Raw genomic sequence first — 20,971 nt, forward strand, 5'->3', positions numbered from 1 at the left:
TTGCAGACAGGTCTTTTGGTACTGCAGTGAAATGTTATATTTAACTGGACTTTGTCGTTCTCTAGAGGTCCATTTTGGTGTTACATCTTGCTTTCACCCATAATCCCAACACAAGCTTGATCGTACAGTTGAACAGAAAACACCATCTGTTATTTGACAAGTTTTATTCACAAGTTATTTCCCCGGCTGTTCATTAGACAAATCTGAAGTTAAGAAAAAGGCAACATGCAGGTGTAGCAGCACGTTTAAAACGCTAACATTTTAAATATAAAACGTCAAACATGTGCAAGACAAAACGGAGAAACTTATAAGGGGGGAATAAGCATTTCCAAGCTTGAGGTAGAGTTCAAATTTGAACCACAAAATAAAAATGGTCAATGGGTGTGGATAAAAGGCCAAGTTAAACAACATATGAATCTTATTGAATGTCGCTGAGCCACAGACCAAGGTGCTTTACCCAGTGGTGTTCTCTTGTAATATACTGCCTATTGAGTAGGCTACTTTTCCTCTGTGTAATGACTTCTTTGGTAGCACTTTATTTGACACTATATCATTCATAAAGTCAGTTACATTAACAGTAATACCCCATAACTAACTTATGAAAATCTTTAGCACCACTAGTTACTACTATTATCGCAACCGTCATTGACAATTGTTTAATTTCTTGATTAAATTTGTATTTTTTACCTTTATTTAACAAGGCAAGACAGTTAAGAACAAATTCTTATTTACAATGACGGCCTAGGAACAGTGGGTTAACTGCCTTGTTCAGGGGCAGAACAACATTTCTTGATATAAGCACCAGAAGGCATCTTATAACCCATGCAGTATATTTAAATGGCACATAAAAATGTGCAGTGTTAGTACTCTTGTAAAATAAAGTGCTACTTTCTAGTGTGGCTACAGTAGCAAAGTCACCATGTGAAAAAAACTGATAGCGATGCAGACATGGCTTTTCTTGTGCAAGACACAATCCATTACTACATCCATAAAAACACTGATAACATTCATACCAATGTCTGAGTATAGTTCACCCATAGACAGGTTCACGTTATTTTTTAAGACCTACATTGATTCCTGTAGCCAAGCTGTTGCACAATGCAAGGTGACGTAGTGTGGTGAAATGCATGCTAGGACTGTTCCAAAGACGTCGCTGTGTTCTTGTGTGGATGCTCGGTTTATGACTTGCAAGCTGATACATGCATTACAATATCAAAAATATGAACAATTACACGCAAATTATAAAATATTTAGTTAGCATTTTTTGGGGGTTGCTATTACTTTTGAACAAATATGAACAATTACACGCAAATTATAAAAAGATTTAGTTAGCATTTTTTGGGGGGTTGCTATTACTTTTTAGTTATGGGGTGGAGGACATCGACAAGGTTGCAGACAGACAAAGACTGAGGCTGTGTCATTTAAAATAGTTCATTGAGAGGAGAATAAATGTCTTCATAAAGAGGGGAAGGGAACATCCAGTACCCAACTGTGACCCTATGGTTGGTGGCAGAGGTGGGATCCAAGGAGGGGTGCCCATGGAGCTAGTGTATGTCGAGGGGCTGTGAGTCAGTGGCGGGGGCCAGTAACGTCCGTCTGGGGGTTCAGAGGTCGGTTCATTTTCCATGGGTTTGGGGGAAGTGTGTCAGTATGATGTGGAGAGGGGATGAGTTATAGGATCTTCTGAAGGATAGAATTGGGCACTTCTAGAGTCTCGTCCTTTACCAAGACGATGTCATAAGAGTCCAGGTATTTCTCCAAACGTTCCTCCACCTGCCAGGGAAGAGAGAAGAGTTACGATGCACATTGGCACAGACAGCACATAACCTCATACTTTTCATTTCAGTCACTATAGTCACATCTTCAGACTATTCATATGCAGTCATTTAGCTGGTGATGGGAGCAGATAGAGTTGAAGACTGGCGATGGGGGGAGGGGAGGGGTTGCGGGCACCTTGTCATTGAGGAAGCCGATCTTGAGGATGTTCTCCACGTTGGGCACGCCGTCAGCCATGTTGAGGTCACCTAACGAGTCTCCCAGCAACACGATGTTACAGTTGTCCTTCACCTGTTTGAAGTACTCCGTGTTGCGCAGGGCGCCGTCATGCTTGTTGAACACATGGATCAGCTCTCCCTTGAAGCCCTTCAGCTCGCCCTGAGCGAAGAAAAATACTTGAGTTTAAATGGAACTGAGCTAACTGATGCAACTGTAATGCAATGCATACACCCAGGTAGAACCATAGCTTTTTTAATCAGGTTTATCAACACTCGGAAACTCAGGCCTATCCTCAGCATGTACCAAGCTCTCCTCGAGGGACAGGGGGGGGGACGTACATTCTCATCGAAGTCCATGAAGTTGGACACCACCTTGACGTTGGGGTGGTAGACCCCCGCCTGGTGGATGATCTCCTCCAGGACGTCTCCCAGACCCGCTGAGAAGATGAACACGGGCACGTTGTGCTGCTGGAGACGGTCAAAGAACGGCTCATAACCCTCCCTGTGGGACAGACATGTAAGAATTAAAACCACTCATAGCCCTCCCTGTGGGACAGACATGTAAGCATTAGAACCACTCATAGCCCTCCCTGTGGGACAGACATGTAAGCAATAAAACCACTCATAGCCCTCCCTGTGGGACAGACACGTAAGAATTAAAACCACTCATAGCCCTCCCTGTGGGACAGACATGTAAGCATTAGAACCACTCATAACCCTCCCTGTGGGACAGACATGTAAGCATTAGAACCACTCATAGCCCTCCCTGTGGGACAGACATGTAAGCATTAGAACCACCCATAGCCCTCCCTGTGGGACAGACATGTAAGCATTAGAACCACTCATAGCCCTCTGTGGGACAGACATGTAAGCATTAAAACCACTCATAGCCCTCCCTGTGGGACAGACATGTAAGCATTAGAACCACTCATAGCCCTCCCTGTGGGACAGACATGTAAGCATTAGAACCACTCATAGCCCTCCCTGTGGGACAGACATGTAAGCATTAGAACCACTCATAGCCCTCCCTGTGGGACAGACATTTAAGCATTAGAACCACTCATAGCCCTCCCTGTGGGACAGACATGTAAGCATTAGAACCACTCATAGCCCTCCCTGTGGGACAGACATGTAAGGATTAGAACCACTCATAGCCCTCCCTGTGGGACAGACATGTAAGCATTAAAACCACTCATAACCCTCCCTGTGGGACAGACATGTAAGCATTAAAACCACTCATAACCCTCCCTGTGGGACAGACATGTAAGCATTAGAACCACTCATAGCCCTCCCTGTGGGACAGACATTTAAGCATTAGAACCACTCATAGCCCTCCCTGTGGGACAGACATGTAAGCATTAGAACCACTCATAGCCCTCTGTGGGACAGACATCCAGCTTATGTGAACAAAAATTATTCACAGGCAGAAATAAATCATATTTCGTAGAGCTCGTGTTTATGAAGCGGCAATAACGGCCACTCTGGTTCAACTTGTGTCCTGAGCGGCTTTCTGTAGTTTAAATTCATTCACATTATGTTTATCAGGTCTTACCTCAGGCAGGCGTCTGAGTCTCTCACCACCTCCGAGAGTTTGTCCTTCTGTAGCCTCTGCTCCACCAGTAATGTGTGAGACTTAAAGTACCTGTCAACACACACACATTGGGCCTTAGCGAGAGCAACGGTATGTGTGTGCGCACGTGTCCATGCTTCTACTCACCATTCTACCATAAATGGATACTTCTCCTCCATCGTTAGATGGGGGTCGATCTCTATGGGGTAATATGTGTTCTTAAGCTCCAGTAACTAAAAGACAGACAGAAAATCAATTAGCATTAACACGTGCTTTTGTGACACCTACAAATACTATTAAGCAATAGTAACATCAAACAAACCTTCGTCCTACAATCTTCGGTGACAAGCTTGCAGTTGTCAATGATATCTATGTGGAAAGGAGGACTTTGGTCAGATGGATAGGCCAGAGACAGTCATAGGCAGGTAACTTATTTAGAATCCCAGTGAATGTTGAGCTGGTTTTATGTTGTACTTACTATGACACGTAGGGCAGCGTTTGCCGTTGACTGCGAACCGGCTTAACGTCATGTCAAAGTCAGTGATGACCTGCAAACAAACCAGGAGAGCCATGGAAGGGAGTCAGTGATAACTCTGGCCATCATACTGTCAACACAGGGTGTCACTGTTCAGCCAATACGAACGGCCCAGTTCTCTTCGCACACCCTTCCCCTCCTACTGTACCTGTAGTTTGGAGGCGCCACCCTTGATCATGTCACAGATGATCCGTTCCACCCGCTCTGGATCCCTCATGTGGACCGTGTTCTTCTCAAACTCTGGCATCTGAGAGATGGAGAAAGACACAGAAAGAGATCATTAAGCATGCTTCTAATATACACTACTACAAGTAGCATGTAACACCCATCACTGAATCAATACATTTTTTAAATCAATCATTGAAAAGAAGACCCCTCCGGAGGGAGGAGGACTCAATAATAAAATAAAGTGTTGAGGTTAACCTGAGTTGGGCCTATGGTTAGTATTTGGTGGGGTGCAGGTCGAGTTTAAAAGCACCGTCATTTTTTGGGGCCAATGTAAGAGGAGTCAGGAGTAGACTAACTGGATATCACAACACCCCTCGTGCCCCAGCCCCCATCTCCCCAGGGCCATAGCAGTGGAACAGCTGATGTTATGGATCCTTCTTCCGTACATAACTGACCACCACCCAAACAAGCCCCAGGCCAGGAGGGAGGAGACCTGAACCACAAACAAATTACAGGGCTGCAGACACCAATATGTTCTATTGAATCGTCGCTACTTGACTTGGTCTAACTACAATATTAGGCTAATGATCAGGCAACGAATTAGGTTCAGGTGGAGAAATGAGAGAGACAGATCTATAGCGCAGTTGAAGCCCTGTTGACATGTCAGGGCAGGAATGTAACAAACCATGAATACGACCTTCAGCTGGTGTGTGTGCGCGCACCCTTTTCTCCCCTTGAGTGTATTTTTAAGGTTGCTAATAAAACCTTGACTGAAGGGGGGTGGAGCTGGGAAATATCAGGGGTGTAAACTAGATACCTGGGTATTCCTTCACCAGAGTGTGTTTGAGTATCAAAATAGCCCACACCCCATCAACAAACAACTTTGCACACACACACCCACCAGTGGTATGCAATAGTGTACCAAGACTGTTCTGTGGTATCAGTGGACATGTTGACTGGGATGTAGGTTCAAGTTAGGAACCCCTTCTTTACAACCCTCTCACACCACTTAAATGTAATACACTGGGTCTGATCCATGTAACAGAACACCCTCTCATTTGGTACATTTGAGTTGTTTACGCAATGTCATGCGTCGTAATGGTCTTTAAGAAATACACCGTTCCAGATGCATAGGCTACATTGACAACATTCTTCCGTTTTAAAAACACTTAGACCACACCTATGTAACTCATTCTTGAATATTAGGTATAAACTTAGTTTAGTGGAAAGGGAGAGCAGAATCCACACACGCATCGAGCCAAATACCAGTCATACCCATTTACAACTATCAACGCACTGTCCTCTAATGATATTTTACAGTATACTCCATAATAATCCATGAATTCCCATCTTCCATGCACTCAGTTCATCCTTTCTCCAACTCTAAACACAAACATAAATAACACATTTGTAGCCTAGTCATTGTCTGACCCTCCAGAGGAATTTGTAGCTGGTGCTAACAGCAGGGCTCGGAGCAACAGCACACACATACTTACCTTTTCCTCTGGTCTTGCACAAAACAAGTGAAGGGAGTGAAGAAAAGGTTCTCTGTCAGCAGAGGGCTTATATAGGCAACGCAACAGAGGGGGCGTCACCCAAAATAGATTAGACTAGATAATCCCTCCCCTTTGTAAGAGGCCAGTGACGCACTGACACGCAAATGAACAACTCACACACCACTTCAATTTACATCATAAACACAGGACACACAAAGATTAAATTAACATGTCTTAACACACCCACACAGAGAAGGCAAGTAGATGAGGGGACATGGAATCGCCCCGTGGCAGTAGTTTACCTTTGACCCCTCAGCTTTTAATAGAGGTACTGTAACTGGAATCCATTACAATCACATGATGCAACAGAAACAGCCCTCCCACTTGTCTGGATTATTGCCAGGCCAGGGACGAAACCCTGCGGTGCATTTCTCCACCAACACTGAGCACACACATTTCAAGACCCCTACCCTGTCCCACATGTTTGTGTGTGCGTGGCTATGGAATACCCAGGGTCAAAGGGTCATGGTTCATCAAATCTGCTCTCCGCCAATGAGAAGCCATCTGAGTTTTTCCCCCTGTAGGTTATATGCCGCGTTCACACACTAGTCGGAACTCTGACATTTCTGACTTGCCAATCAGCAAGTCAGAAATGTCAGTTAGGAGTCAGTCATTATTTAGGCCTAGCACATGACAAACCATACCTCAGCTGCAGGGTCACATACCACCTTTCAATAGGCCTAACTCAGGTAGAGTTCTAATCACGTCTCACCAAAATAAGACTACACACACACACACCTATCCAATCAACATTGATCAAATAACTAGACAACGGAATGGCTGGCCAATCATATTCAGGTCTGCATTTCCACTACCATGGTGACTGTTGAGTTTCTGACACTGGTATCATATGTAGGTGATAAATCCAACCGCTCTCCACCCAAGCCTTGGGAGCAAAAGGTCTAAAACAGATACCTTTATGCAGTCCTCTTTTTTATAAGACATTTAAAACAACAAGGATATACAAAAACAAGTTTCACCCAATCTAAAATGTTTCCCCCCCATAAATAGGCTAGGCCTACATTTTCAACAATCTTTGGAAAAACCTTCAAACATCAGGTGTTGAAAGGGAGTCCATTGGCGATTCTGCCTCACCCGAAGAAAAAAATAAAATACATTGGGATAACACAATTTAAAACCCATTGTCAGTTTGTAACTTTTTCAACATCCGTGAAAGTGCTGGCTCAACATTCCTTTCTACAGTGGAGGGCGTCTCGTCCTCACCCCCAGCCTTGTTCACCAAAGTCAAAGGTTATAGAGGACACAGCTGGAGCAGAGTACGAGAGTTGGAGTTCATTTGTAGTAGTCTGTATTCAGACTACTATCAGCCACCAGGCAACAGAGTGGAAGAGGTGCTTTGAGGCATTTCCATTTACCTGTGCATTTGTGACAGAATTATGCCTACACAAATATAGGGAAGAGAAGTTATCTTGGGTGAATCAGTCAATGTAAGAATATACTGAACATTTCTGCAACAAATGTAAATAAAGACCTACTATGTGGAACAAGGGCAGAAGAGAAAAAAAGACATTAACAAGGGCTGTGAGGGCATGCTGCTGACAACATTTTAGTTCAAGAGTTTTGACTGAGCCAAAATGGTGACTTTGCCAGGCAGACTTGGACACTCATTTCCCTAGAATAGCGTTCTGATAAGCTGCGTGTGCTGCTCTGTGATTAAAGTAGGGCTGTGGTTGGGTCATATGTAGTTTGGCAAAGTATCATCCACATTGCAACAGAACATTTCATGATAGCTTAATAACATTCTCATTAGAATGCATTTCTCTTAAAACTTGTAGTGCCCACTGAAAAACCTAAAATAGTATTGCCTCTGGGGTGGAGTAGAAATGATCCTATTAGAGGTCTTACCCCTTGAAAGAAAGTATGTAAGAGAAACAGAGAGCCAGATCCGCTTGGCCCTATACACCATGCCTCATAAATATGAATAGGTAGACAGTAAAGTGGACAGTGTCTGCTGTAAGAGCTCTTCAGCTAACAGTATCACCACAGCACAGGCACATGGACAGTCCGCTCTGTCGTAGATAAACTCCCTCTTCGCAAAGGAGGAAGGCTGTAACTCTGTTGCCCCTGGATAAGCCTGCCGTGTCACAGGAGAAGTCAGAGAGAACTGGAGGTCGACCGATTAATTGGAATGGCCGATTAATTAGGGCCGATTTCAAGTTTTCATAACAATCGGAAATCGGTATTTGTGGACGCCAATTTACAACTCTATTTAACGTGGCAAGTCAGTTAAGAACACATTCTTATTTTCAATGACGGCCTAGGAACGGTGGGTTTACTGCCTTGTTCAGGGGCAGAACGACAGATTTTTACCTTGTCAGCTAGGGGATTCAATCTTGCAACCTTACAGTTAACTAGTCCAACGCGCTAACCACCTGCCTCTCATTGCACTCCACGAGGAGACTGCCTGTTACGCGAATGCAATAAGAAGCCATAGTAAGTTGCTAGCTAGCATTAAACTTATCTTATAAAAAAACCATCAATCATAATCACCAGTTATAACTACACATGGTTGATGATATTACTAGTTTATCTAGCGTGTCCTGTGTTGCATATAATCAATGCCGTGCTCATTCGCGAATAAGGACTGTCGTTGCTCCAACGTGTACCTAACCATAAACATCAATGCCTTTCTTAAATTCAATACACAGAAGTATACATTTTTAAACCTGCATATTTAGCTAAAAGAAAGGTTAGCAAGCAATATTAACCAGGTGAAATTGTGTCACTTCTCTTGCGTTCATTGCACGCAGAGTCAGGGTATATGCAACAGTTTGGGCCGCCTGGCTCATTGCGAACTAATTTGCCAGAATTCTACATAATTATGACATAACATTGAAGGTTGTGCAATGTAACAGCAATATTTAGACTAATAGCTAATAGCGTTTCAAACGTCACTCGCTCTGAGACTTGGAGTAGTTGTTCCCCTTGCTCTGCAAGGGCCGCAGCTTTTGTGGAGCGATGGGTAACGCTGCTTCGAGGGTGGCTGTTGTCGACGTTTTCCTGGTTCGAGCCCAGGTAGGGGCGAGGAGAGGGACGGAAGCTATACTGTTACACTGCAATACTAAAGTGCCTATAAGAACATCCAATAGTCAAAGGTATATGAAATACAAATGGTATAGAGAGAAATAGTCCTATAATTCCTATAATAACTACAACCTAAAACTTCTTACCTGGGAATATTGAAGACTCATGTTAAAAAGGAACCACCAGCTTTCATATGTTCTCATGTTCTGAGCAAGGAACTTAAACATTAGCTTTCTTACATGGCACATATTGCACTTTTACTTTCTTCTCCAACACTTTATTGTTGCATTATTTAAACCAAATTGAACATGTTTCATTATTTACTTGAGGCTAAATTGATTTTATTGATGTATTAAATTAAAATAAGTGTTCATTCAGTATGGTTGCAATTGTCATTATTACCAATAATTGGTATCGGCGTTGAAAAATCATAATCGGTCGACCTCTAGAGAGAACATTTGTGACCTCAGCCAAACAAGGTCACTTATCCAGCAATATACACCTGTACTCTATTGTGTCGGTCACCCCTCCTTGGACTATTTAAGCAGAGACTTTGTTGAGCGACTTAACCACATTGTAGTGGCGATTCCCTATGAAAAACCACTGGCACAGGAGAAAGCTGTCCATAACACGTCCACAAAAAAATCAGCTTGGGTGAAGTTCCCATTCACCGCACATACAGAATCAAATGTAAATAGCTCCACTACACATATTCCTATACAAATAGGTGCAGAGAGATGCAATTCTATAAGCTGTATCTGCAATACGGTAAGAACTGTATGCGCTCTCCTCTCACCTGTGCTCCCCCCCCACCATAAAACACACACACACAGTAACCCTCAACATATAGTGCCCTCTAGTGTACAAAACAAGTCAAAATAACTCGACAGACAACACATACACAACACAAACAGGCCAAAACGGCTCCTACACATTGTTTAGGCCTAACCATAATGTAAAGACACTGGGTCTATGCTGGAGTCAAAGTAATACTTTGAAAATAATACTAAAAGCGTTGTAGTAGTACGATCATGAAAGAACATTTTGGGGAATCTTAAACACACCATAAAACTAGAACATAGTGTAACAATATTTTTCTAAAATAGCAACATAGATCAAACTGAAAAAGATATCCAAAAGGAAGTAGAACAGTTCAGCACTGAGCAAGACTGTCTATTGCCAATCTCCCCATGGAAAAGTGGAGTGAACATGTTTATTTGCTTGAGAGCAAGCATGAAGCACTACAAATGTTCTTGCCTGACACAGCAAGCAAACACAACCATGTAGTGGTCCCAAACACAACCATGTAGTAGATGCCTATCATTGACCAACAGGACACCACTGTGGGCTGGGACATCAGGCAACATGAGCACGCCTGCTACAACTAGATACTGTGGAGTGGCTGTGTGTTTTTGTATCAGTTTCCCATGCTGGGGACACTATAATAATCCCGAGTGGCGCAGTGGTCTAAGGCACTGCAACACAGTGCAAGAGGCGTCACTACAGTTGCTGGTTCAAATCCAGGCTGATTCACATCCGGCCGTGATTGGGAGTTCCATAGGGCGGCACACAATTGGACCAGCGTCTTCTGAGTTTGGCCGGGGTATACTGTCATTGTAAATAAGAATTTGTTCTTAACCGATGTTACGGATACAGGTATCCTGTGTATGTGTTCTTTTCTCTCCTTCTCCCCTCACAGGTGAAAATCAGTCACCAATCAAGCATCAATCAGAAGACACACCTCCTCCTGTTTCCTACCCAATCACAGTTCCTTTCCCTTGGTTTAAAAACCCTGTCAGTTGTTTGCTCTTGAGCTCAATCTCTCTGTAAACGCCATGTATGTAGGTCTCTCTGTTTCACTCTCTCTTTATGTATTGACCTCTCTTTTGTTTGAGCACCTCCATATCACTTTGTCCTCACCTGTGAGTTTTGATTATGGTGTTTGTTTGCTGGTGGGAAAAGGGGGAACCAAGACAAGTCGCCCATGGGCATACACTACCCGTAGGTAAACTTTGTTAAATACTCTAGTTAGAACTGGGCGGACCACCCACTGTATTTTTGGTTAGTTAGTTAGCTGTTGTTGAAATAGGCTAGTCTAGCTTAGGGGTGTTTTTGAATACTTATTGTTTCTTTCCTTGGGTCCAGCTCAGCCCCTTTTCCTGCTCCCCCCATTACCGTGTGTTTACTAATAAACCCTGAGTTTGACAGTAGATTTCAGTTGTCGTGGTTATTTTGTTCACACTTTTACTTTGTCACTATTATAAATTGCATGAGTTATGTTACGGGTCTCATTACCATCCCCCCTAGACTGTCGGGCCAAAAGGGATTCGTAACAACCGACATGCCTATTTTTAAAATTTGATTTCACCTTTAACCAGGTAGGCTAGTTGAGAACAAAATCTCATTTGCAATTGCGACCTGGCCAAGATAAAGCAAGGCAGTTTGACACATACAACAGAGCTAAATCAAGGTTAAAATACAAACAACAAAACAACAGCACAAAGCTTGCCTAAAAAGAACCCCAGTCAGAAAGCAGGGAATAGAGCAGCCAGCACATCATTCCTGGAAGAAGTTTAGTGTGAATGAATGGGTCAACACTAGAGGTCGACCGATTAATCGGAATGGCCCATTAATTAGGGCCGATTTAAAGTTTTCAAAACAATCGGGAATCTGTATTTATTGGCGCCGATTTGCCTATATATATATTTTTTACACCTTTATTTAATCTTTAACTAGGCAAGTCCGTTAAGAACACATTCTTATTTTCAATGACGGTCTAGGAACAGTGTGTTAACTGCCTTGTTCAGGGGCAGAACGACAGCAGCTCTTCGTTGTGCGTCAAGCATTGCGCTGTTTATGACGTCAAGCCTATCAACTCCCGAGATGAGGCTCGTGTAACCAAGGTGAAATGGCTAGCTAGTTAGCATGCGCTAATTGTTGTTGTGTTGCTGGTTCGAGCCCAGGGAGGAGCGAGGAGAGGGACGGAAGCTATACTGTTACACTGGCAATTCCAAAGTGCCTATAAGAACATCCAATAGTCAAAGGTTAATGAAATACAAATGGTATAGAGGGAAATAGTCCTATAGTTCCTATAACTACAAACTAAAACTTCTTACCTGGGAATATTGAGGACTCATGTTAAAAGGAACCACCAGCTTTCATATGTTCTCATGTTCTGAGCAAGGAACTGAAACGTTAGCTTTCTTACATGGCACATATTTTACATGGCAAATATTGCACTTTTACTTCTCAAACACTTTGTTTTTGCAATATTTAAACCAAATTGAACATGTTTCATTATTTACTTGAAGCTAAATTGATTTTATTGATGTATTATATTAAGTTAAAATAAGTGTTCATTCAGTATTGTTGTAATTGTCATTATTACAAATAAATACATTTTAAAAATCGTCCGATTAAATCGGTATCGGCCTTTATGGTCCTCCAATAATCGGTATCGGCATTGAAAAATCATTATCGGTCGACCTCTAGTCAACACGCTAAGTTTAATGGAGGTCTGAGATATATAGATATATATATATATAGATATAGATATATATATATATATATATATATATATATATATATATATATATATATGGAGGTCACCCTCCCTGCAGTCTATAAAACAATGCTAACTTGTCTTGTGCACCGGTTAGTGATGTGTCAGACAACGTAAGAGTCTGGCTGCCTGTGAGGTACAACTGTCTTTCACTATGTCAAACAATGATTCTGCAACATTTCACAGACACAATTGGCACTGTGATAGTTTGAATTATTACATGCAATACAACAATTGTTGTACACAGTGTCTAAAAAAATAACTGAATGAGATGTAGCAATCCTCACTATATGAGCCATGTCACAATTCACATCAAGTGGGCTAACCCTATTGGTGCGCTGCCTTTCACACCAGTGACCCTGGTTCACTTCCCTGCCCCGCAGTTTGCTACTGGCGTCAGAAGTGGGATGGCGGCCGTGAGGCAATCGAAGCACGCTGCCCGGACATGCGAGGGGGCTGAGAAGTCAAAGCACGGGGAAATGCCTTCCTGTTCTAAGGGGGCAGTGTAGCATTGCTCGCTATATGGCCACGTTACAATTCCCACCAAATGGGTTAATCTGATTTCAGTGTCTCCTGACCCCTCCTGTCTCAGCCTCCAGTATTTATGCTGCAGTAGTTTGTGTGTGTCGGTGGGCTTGGGTCAGTTTGTTATATCTGGAGTACTACTCCTGTCTTATTCAGTGTCCTGTGTGAATTTAAGTGTGCTCTCTCGAATTCTCTCTTTCTTTCTCTCTCTCTCTCGGAGGACCTGAGCCCTAGGACCATGCCTCAGGACTACCTGACATGATGACTCCTTGCTGTCCCCAGTCCACCTGGCCGTGCTGCTGCTCCAGTTTCAACTGTTCTGCCTTATTATTATTGGACCATGCTGGTCATTTTATGAACATTTGAACATCTTGGCCATGTTCTGTTATAATCTCCACCCGGCACAGCCAGAAGAGGACTGGCCACCCCACATAGCCTGGTTCCTCTCTAGGTTTCTTCCTAGGTTTTGGCCTTTCTAGGGAGTTTTTCCTAGCCTTTCTAGGGAGTTTTTCCTAGCCACCGTGCTTCTACACCTGCATTGCTTGCTGTTTGGGGTTTTAGGCTGGGTTTCTGTACAGCACTTTGAGATATCAGCTGATGTACGAAGGGCTATATAAATTTGATTTTATATTGATTGGGGAGATGCATAGGGCGTTTGCCATTCACTGAAATACATTTGTCATCTGATCCAGATAGTCACTCTAAATCGAACCTAGGCTGAGACCCAACAGCCACACATAATGCTAACAAATCATCAGTTGTACCCCTTGATGGTAGGTTGTCTAAACATCAGTCTGAAAGAAGTTGCTGTAAAAAGACAAGTCTCTATAAACCAGAATGTTGAATACAATGAGATTTAAAGCTGCAATATGTAACTTTCTGGGTGACTTGATCAAATTCACATAGAAATGTGTTATAGATCTGTCACTCATTGAAAGCAAGTCTAAGAAACTGTAGATATGTTCTATGTGTACCATTTGTATGCTTCCTGTTCTTAAATGTTGCATATTTTTGTACACCAGCTTCAAATACTATATTTTTGGTTATGGAAAATATATTTCACAGCAGTTTAGATGGTACAAAGATTCTCTACACTATACTTGCTTGTTTTGTCACAAACTGAAATTAGGTATACTATTAGAATTTTGGTAACCAGAAAATGGCAAAGCGATTTCTGCATAGTGAATCTTTAAAAATGGTAAATCTTTAAAGAGTACTTTACTGGTTGTCCGTGCTGTTTGTCCTTTTGGCGGTAGGAGGTGCAGATGGGGCTAACCACAAGAAAGTGTTATTTACCCAACTTTTTGCAGCGCCTTTAGGCTATTTTACTTGTATTTTCCATCTCCTGATGCACAATATGTAAACAATTGCAGAATGTAACCGAACTGTCAAAGCCCATTCCTTCGCAATTAGCTGGAAGTGGTGGTGAAATTTGCCATCTGATTTCGTGGTACAATGTTTGATCTGTGCTTAGGTTAAACGTGGCCGTTGACATGTTGTGCAAGTCATGTCAATTGTGCAAGTCAATTGTTTCAGCATTGAAAATACAAACCGACATAGTCAGGTTAATGGCACTACTCTGGATATTTTGTCTCAGATTACCTTCTACATAAGGACAGAAATCAGTGGAAGTACTTTCAAATGAAGTTTATGCAACAGTCTGACATGTGATGGGACTGATCACAAAAAGTGAGCCTTTATGTTAGAGAGGAGAGATTTGTCTGCCACTCTCGGATTCGTAGAGACTAGATGGTAGGCTACATGTCCTAAGATTGAGAATGGACCTTAGAGAATCACAAGATGTAATTAGCAATGATGCTTGAGGACAAGCAATGTGAAAAGTAAAGCTCACACCTGACCTGTAAACTCCGTATTTTGACATACCAGTTGAACTTCTTTGATAGAGACAATAATTTGGCTTCAATACTTGTTTATTTTGGACAGGGGGCTCGAGAGTAGAGCAGAAGGGACTTTGCAACCCATTGAACAACATTATTTCAACATTGTACCACAAAATCAGCTGGCAAATTTCACCACCTGACAAACAGCATCAGTTTAATGTCATGTCGCGATTTTCGACAGCTTTTCGTGACACCACTACCTAGCAAATAATGACCTCTAAACCACCCTTGTTATTTCTACGAACATCCGCGACTGCGCAATACACACATGAACAGCATGCGCGAGCCCACTCACCATCTCGATGATCTTCGTTTTCTTTCCCGTTCTCTTCTTCTTGGCGAACATGTACTGGGCGAGAACCACACCACCGAACAGGGCACATACACTGGCACTGGCCGCGGCACCGACTTTTACTACGGCAGTCTTGTCCATGGTTGTGCCGCTCCTAACAAACAGCCCTAGTCCTTCCTTATGTCAACATGTTCCCTCCCTCGAGTCGATTGTCCGCGGAGGCTGTAACTGATTTACTCACCCTCCTGCCGCTACCACTGGGGGTGAAAGCAGGGGGGGATGATGTGCATTTATACAAACTTTTTTTTTTATCATCCAGGGGTATTTAACCAAACGTACCCAACTATTTGATGTAATTGTGTTGGTAACGCATAGAGTAAAATGCTATAATTAAGAAATGTATACACACTCAGTTTCAGTATTATTGGTTTCGAATTAGTATGAACCACGTCCATGGAAACGAGCCCCAACAAAACAGATGTTTGCAACGAAGTAATAAGAATGCGTTACATTAGTCATCACAATTAATTATATTAGTCATTACTAATAGCCCAATAATATGATAGGGTGCGTGCGTGTCTGCCTGTATTTCGCAATATTTTAGTCTGCATTTCAGATATTGTCTGCAGAAAAATATGTACCTCCATAACCAATTATGCACATTTTACACAATAAAGACTAATCAATTACAATAATAATTGTCCCCATCTGCTGCCAAATTGACCACATTACCGAGCGCGTGCTAGACAGCAGGATAATCTCAATTGTATCCTCCTCGCGTCCTCTCTCTTCTCAAAACCCATTGGAAGACAAAGGGGAAGGACCTCTGGGTTTGCCCTCATCCAATGGGGTTTGAGGAGGCGAGGAAAGAGGGCGAGTTGAGTATGCAATAGATATTCTTCCTGTAACGATAGCAAGCTCTTGATTTAAAAAGAGGCAAGGGGTGTCAAAATGTTTGATACGTTACCATAATTTGGAAACGGTTTAAATACTAGCCATATCTATAACCAGGTTTCAATCCAACCATTCTATGTGGATAAATGAACTGCCTCATCAAAAAAGTCACGATGGAAATAGGATATGCCGGTACAATTGAATAAATGCCGACAATTTGTTGGTTCGAATTTGTGTTTAAAAAATGAATTATGTGAGAAATTGGGGTGGAAATCTCTTTATGCGCAAATATTGATATACTAACGTAATGATCACATCGAAGTAAACTTGGGAGTCACGCGATATGTTGTGTGGTTCCACTACGACTCGGGAAACCATGCAGTTTCTAAGGCTACAGATTAAATGATTAATTTCACAGGGTGGTGAAAGTACACGTGATTAGCTTGATGCTCCTATCCAATGCATATTGAGGGTCTTATTCTGGTGATATAATGGTCGATGTGGCTGCCGTTTGACAAATAAAAATATCACTCTTAGCCATAATAATCTCATCATGTCGGTAGCCTACCCGGAACTGTTGAGCAGCTGGCTAAAGCGCACGTGCCAAACCCAGTGTGCACATTTGCTATATAACGCAACAGTTTTGACAAAACCATGAATAGAATTGAAACGCATTTAACTTGTATTTTTTCATTCGGACACGGACATTTTACAATAAACGTTATGTCCACCACGACATCACACATAGGCTTTATCCGCAATAAATCCGTTTAATGAAAACATCTCTGGTGGGAAAATGCTTATTTTATGCAGATTTTAGAATATTCGCATGAAAATCTGTCAGAAATTGGATGGAAACCTACCTTGTGACTAAAAATAATTGTTATTTTATTTTTTACAACCGATCGATTGTAGCTTTTTTATTTATTAATAACAAAACAATATATAAAGCACATGAGGGAACACAGGCATACATAGATGACAGACAGACAATCGAGCTAGGGGGTACAATATCACATTACAATTACACAAGGACCTTAAGGGTCATGCATATACTTACAATTCTAACAGCTTTTTTGTTTTCAATTTCTTTTAGCTCTCCGATTGTAAAACGTCTTCTCTTAGTCATAGATATGGCTATTGAAATAGCTGTAATTAAATGCGAACAGAAAAACAATTCAAGCACACATTTGAAGTTTTGACTTTAATTTTTTTTTTTTTTTTTACAATATATTGAAACAAGTATTGCAAACAGAAGTAACCAAACAGTTCAGTTTGAATAGTATGGATTTTATTGCAATTACTTTGCATTTGCGGTCATGCTGTCTGATAAAACTATTTAAAACCAGGACTTCGTGGAAGAAGAAAGTTTGTAGAAGAATTTGCACTCTCTTCAGTGTTGCACAATTGGAATGCATGGGTACATTGTATGTTGAATAAATGAACAAGGATAAAAAATAAACTATGCAAATGTCTCTGATGTAGCTGTAAATAAATTATATCCAGCAAGTTACATTAAGCTGCATATAGGACCCTTGACACACAGATGACATCATGCCGTGACACTGTCATAACAGTCATCACTGGACATGGTCGCTACTCCACTTGACGGATGCCCTTTGCCTCCTCCACTTTCCGCAGGCTCTCATCCCACTGGGTGAACTGCTTGGACAGCAGGAACATCTGCCAAAGAGGTCAAGGTTCAAAGAATTTGGTGGGCCAGGCAGTTCATTCCATTAGCACAGACTAGACAGTTCTCACAGAGTTCAACATGACTTGACAGAAAACAATCTACAACCACTCACGTTCATTCATCTGACCGAGGAGGTCGGGAGACACGATAGCCAATGTACTCGACACTGTTTCACTAGCTAACCTCAGATACATTTTCCTCTGTCTTGATCAGTGTTATTTATTCACTTCAATAATTCCATTATTTGCTATTATAAGGAAGGAAAGGTACCATTTTGTTGTACTCCTCAAACAGTTTCTTAACCTCTAGGGACTGGGCTTCAGTTTGGTCCTTTGGGAAAAGAATAAGAACAGTGTTACTACTGTAATTCACAAAAGTCAATCTAGCATGTCTTGTGAGAAAAGACAAAATCAAGAAGAGGGGTGTGAATAAGTAAAAGAGAGAGGGGGAGGGTTCATACCTGCTCTTTGATGTGAATCTGAGACAAACGCTGTAGCTTGGTGGCATGCTCTGGCACATCTATGAATGAGAACTTTACAATAAGTTGCGTGCAACATAAAAAAATAACTATTTAACCCATCATCCCATCAATACTTCACACAGACCACATTGTAATGGTACTTAAATTCCCGCTCACTGACCTCTGATGTAGTTGCTGTCCAATAGTGGCTGGAGGTTGCTGACCTGCTCCAGAAGGGTGGCCTGGGAAAGCAGGAAGTCCTCCTCTGTGGGGAGAAACAAGTGGATGAGTTTGAGACTGGAGGCACATACCAGGGATGCAAACTGGAGGGCCCAAAAAGGCAACTTTTTAAATAGATTTTTTCCCACTGAAACATGCAAAAACAAAAATCCCTGCTAGGGGGAAATGCATGTTTTAACTAACTAAAAAAAACTAAGAATATGATCTACAATGTAGATTCTACATGATCAGCCCCTGTGTGTAAAATAAAATAAAAAGTGGTTAATGTGAACCTAATCCAATGTTATTTGTTGCCTAGACTTTACTGCAAATGACAAGTCTTGAGAAAAAAAACAATACACTAACATTGCAGTTAGCCATGACAGCCTTTATAATAATGCTTGTGACCACACATATCTAAATATTGCACTTGGGGAAGAAAACATCTTAAAGCAGAAATAGAATGAAACAAACAGGCATTTTATTTTTGCTCTATTATAGTGGCCATTATAGAACAAGTGCACAAGGCTGTATGCAAAAATAAAATTCCCAGAGTAATGTTTTTTATAATCCACACACACACATTACTGTCAAGTTCAACACAACAAAAACTATTATTACATTGTACACATTCTGCATGTGGACATCTGTTCTACAATACAATGTGCCAGCAAAAGTGAGAAAGAGGGAACGTGTGTGGTGTTCCTTTCACCTCTATAGTGGCATCCAGTTGAAGTCAGGCCCAGCTACACTTGATCTCTGAATCCACTTGTTTAACAACAAGCAACGCCTCATTTTCACCTAATTCTCTCATTATGAAAATTAACCACATACTGTGGGGGGAAAACATTAGCTAACAGATAGTGGTTAGTTCGTTAGCTAGTTAACATTTCACACAGATTGCCAGGGTCCAGTAAGCAACTCACGCGTTATAACTTGAGTAACGGCAAGGAATCGTATACCAGTTAATACTATAGCGAATTGGTTAGGTTACTAATGTTAGCTCATCTGATGTTGTAACGTTACCTAGCTAACGTTAGCTGTCTGACTTTATTAGCAATATCATTTTCACACCATACACTCAATTATTTGATCAGATGAGTTAGCTAATGTTGCTCAACATTTCTCTGGCTAGCTAATAACGGAGAATTTCGATCCAGAGAGCAAGATACTTAATGCTAATACTTGTTCCACCACACTTTCTCCCTCATCTCACACTTTCCAAATGCCAGTTGTTTTTCGGTTACAGATCATGAAGTACGCTTCATCACCCCCGTCTCCGTGATCCGTCTTCTCACTTACCTCTTCGTTATCGTTCAGGGGACGCGCTGCTGTAACTGACAAGCTGCCTTTCCAGAGCGCGCACTGATGCTGTAACTAGTACATTGGTTGTCTCTTCTTTCTTCAGTTGCGTGCTGCGCTGCATTCTGTTATGTAAACAGCCAGTATTGCTCCAAACGCGCATCACTTCGATCGCTTACAGCCAGTAGTGATAAAAATAAAAATAAACTCCCAAACTTTTCTCATCTGATCTATACGAATCACGTAGGTCACCTATTTTGGATTCGAAATGGAGAATTTCCCCGAAAGGTGGCATACCCATACGCCAGAGGCCTACTCAATCACCATGACACAGGACCAAATTCGCCAACATTTACTCACATATTTAAATGAAAAACTCTTACCAGCAAGGATGAATTCCAGCTTCATGGCATCAGGAACACTGATGTGGTCAGTGAACTGAGGGTCCAGATACTTCAGCAGGTCCTCAACTGTACAGATAACAAAAGGTTGTAGAATATATACTAGTGACTATGTGGGAAATATAATCACAATTGATCCTGCTTTGTGATTGTCCTGGTAATAATGTGTCCAATCCAAGTCACACAGTTGTGTGTCGTCTAAGATGTCACTCACTCTTTTTGTGTAGAATCTTCACTCGTTCCCTCTTATTTGCAGTGTTTGCAAGGGCGGCCTGAACTCTGGAGAGGGAATCCGCGCACTAGGGAACAGTGTGCATTATATGATGATAAACCAAAAAGCTCAATTTGAAAATAAACCGTATTTATAGCTGTACTGGCATTGAGTTACTTAGCTATCTAAGTATCCGTTCGACATTAAAATGTTGGATTGTAGCTAACTTGGTTGGAATACCCTGGTATAGCTGTTCTTCACACATGCGCCATAATATTGACGTCTAAGCATTGATTGTATTAAATCAGTGTGCAAAAAGGGCGTTCGCTAGCTAGCCAAAGCAGCCAGTTGAATCGCTATTCTGCATTTCTAAAATATAATATTATTGTCAAACCTTCATAGGTTTCCCTCCCTTGTTCCTTCTTTCACCGTATATACGACTTTCCAGCGTCTCAAGACGCGTTTCGAGGTTATCCACTTCAACTTTCCTATCCATTTTTGATTCAGAGACCACAACAAATGGATTTGGATCCTTGTAACGACGTAGAACAGGCGACGGCGCACAATTATTGCATAATTGCAAAACATCTACGGACCGTGAAAGGGGCCATATTTGTTGTCCCTAAAGAAAACTTCTGCTGTT

The 20,971-nt window shown here is 41.8% G+C and overlaps 2 protein-coding genes across 3 annotated transcripts; both read right to left on the reverse strand.

Moving 5' to 3' along the window:
* Positions 1-147: 147 nt before the first annotated feature.
* LOC115141038 (cytosolic 5'-nucleotidase 3) lies at positions 148-15,921 on the reverse strand. Of its 2 annotated transcripts, none has more exons than XM_029679615.2 (9): positions 15,152-15,921; positions 4,248-4,346; positions 4,043-4,112; positions 3,887-3,933; positions 3,712-3,797; positions 3,547-3,636; positions 2,334-2,496; positions 1,954-2,154; positions 148-1,773 (listed from the first exon to the last, which is right to left on the reverse strand). In XM_029679615.2, the coding sequence occupies exons 1-9, from the start codon at positions 15,287-15,289 to the stop codon at positions 1,672-1,674; spliced, it is 996 nt and encodes a 331-aa protein (XP_029535475.1). In that variant the 5' UTR covers positions 15,290-15,921; the 3' UTR covers positions 148-1,671. The 2 variants fall into 2 exon arrangements, with proteins under 2 accessions (XP_029535475.1, XP_029535476.1); XM_029679616.2 differs by lacking the exon at positions 15,152-15,921 and adding an exon at positions 5,764-5,867.
* Positions 15,922-17,311: 1,390 nt separating this feature from the next.
* On the reverse strand, positions 17,312-20,883 carry LOC115141041 (dynactin subunit 3-like). Its single transcript, XM_029679618.2, has 7 exons — positions 20,723-20,883; positions 20,332-20,416; positions 20,100-20,186; positions 18,377-18,460; positions 18,196-18,254; positions 18,006-18,065; positions 17,312-17,725 (listed from the first exon to the last, which is right to left on the reverse strand). Exons 1-7 carry the CDS (start codon positions 20,822-20,824, stop codon positions 17,639-17,641), a joined length of 564 nt encoding a protein of 187 aa, XP_029535478.1. The 5' UTR covers positions 20,825-20,883; the 3' UTR covers positions 17,312-17,638.
* Positions 20,884-20,971: the final 88 nt, after the last annotated feature.

This window comes from Oncorhynchus nerka, linkage group LG14 (assembly GCF_034236695.1).
Source record: "Oncorhynchus nerka isolate Pitt River linkage group LG14, Oner_Uvic_2.0, whole genome shotgun sequence".
Classification (NCBI taxonomy): domain Eukaryota; kingdom Metazoa; phylum Chordata; class Actinopteri; order Salmoniformes; family Salmonidae; genus Oncorhynchus; species Oncorhynchus nerka.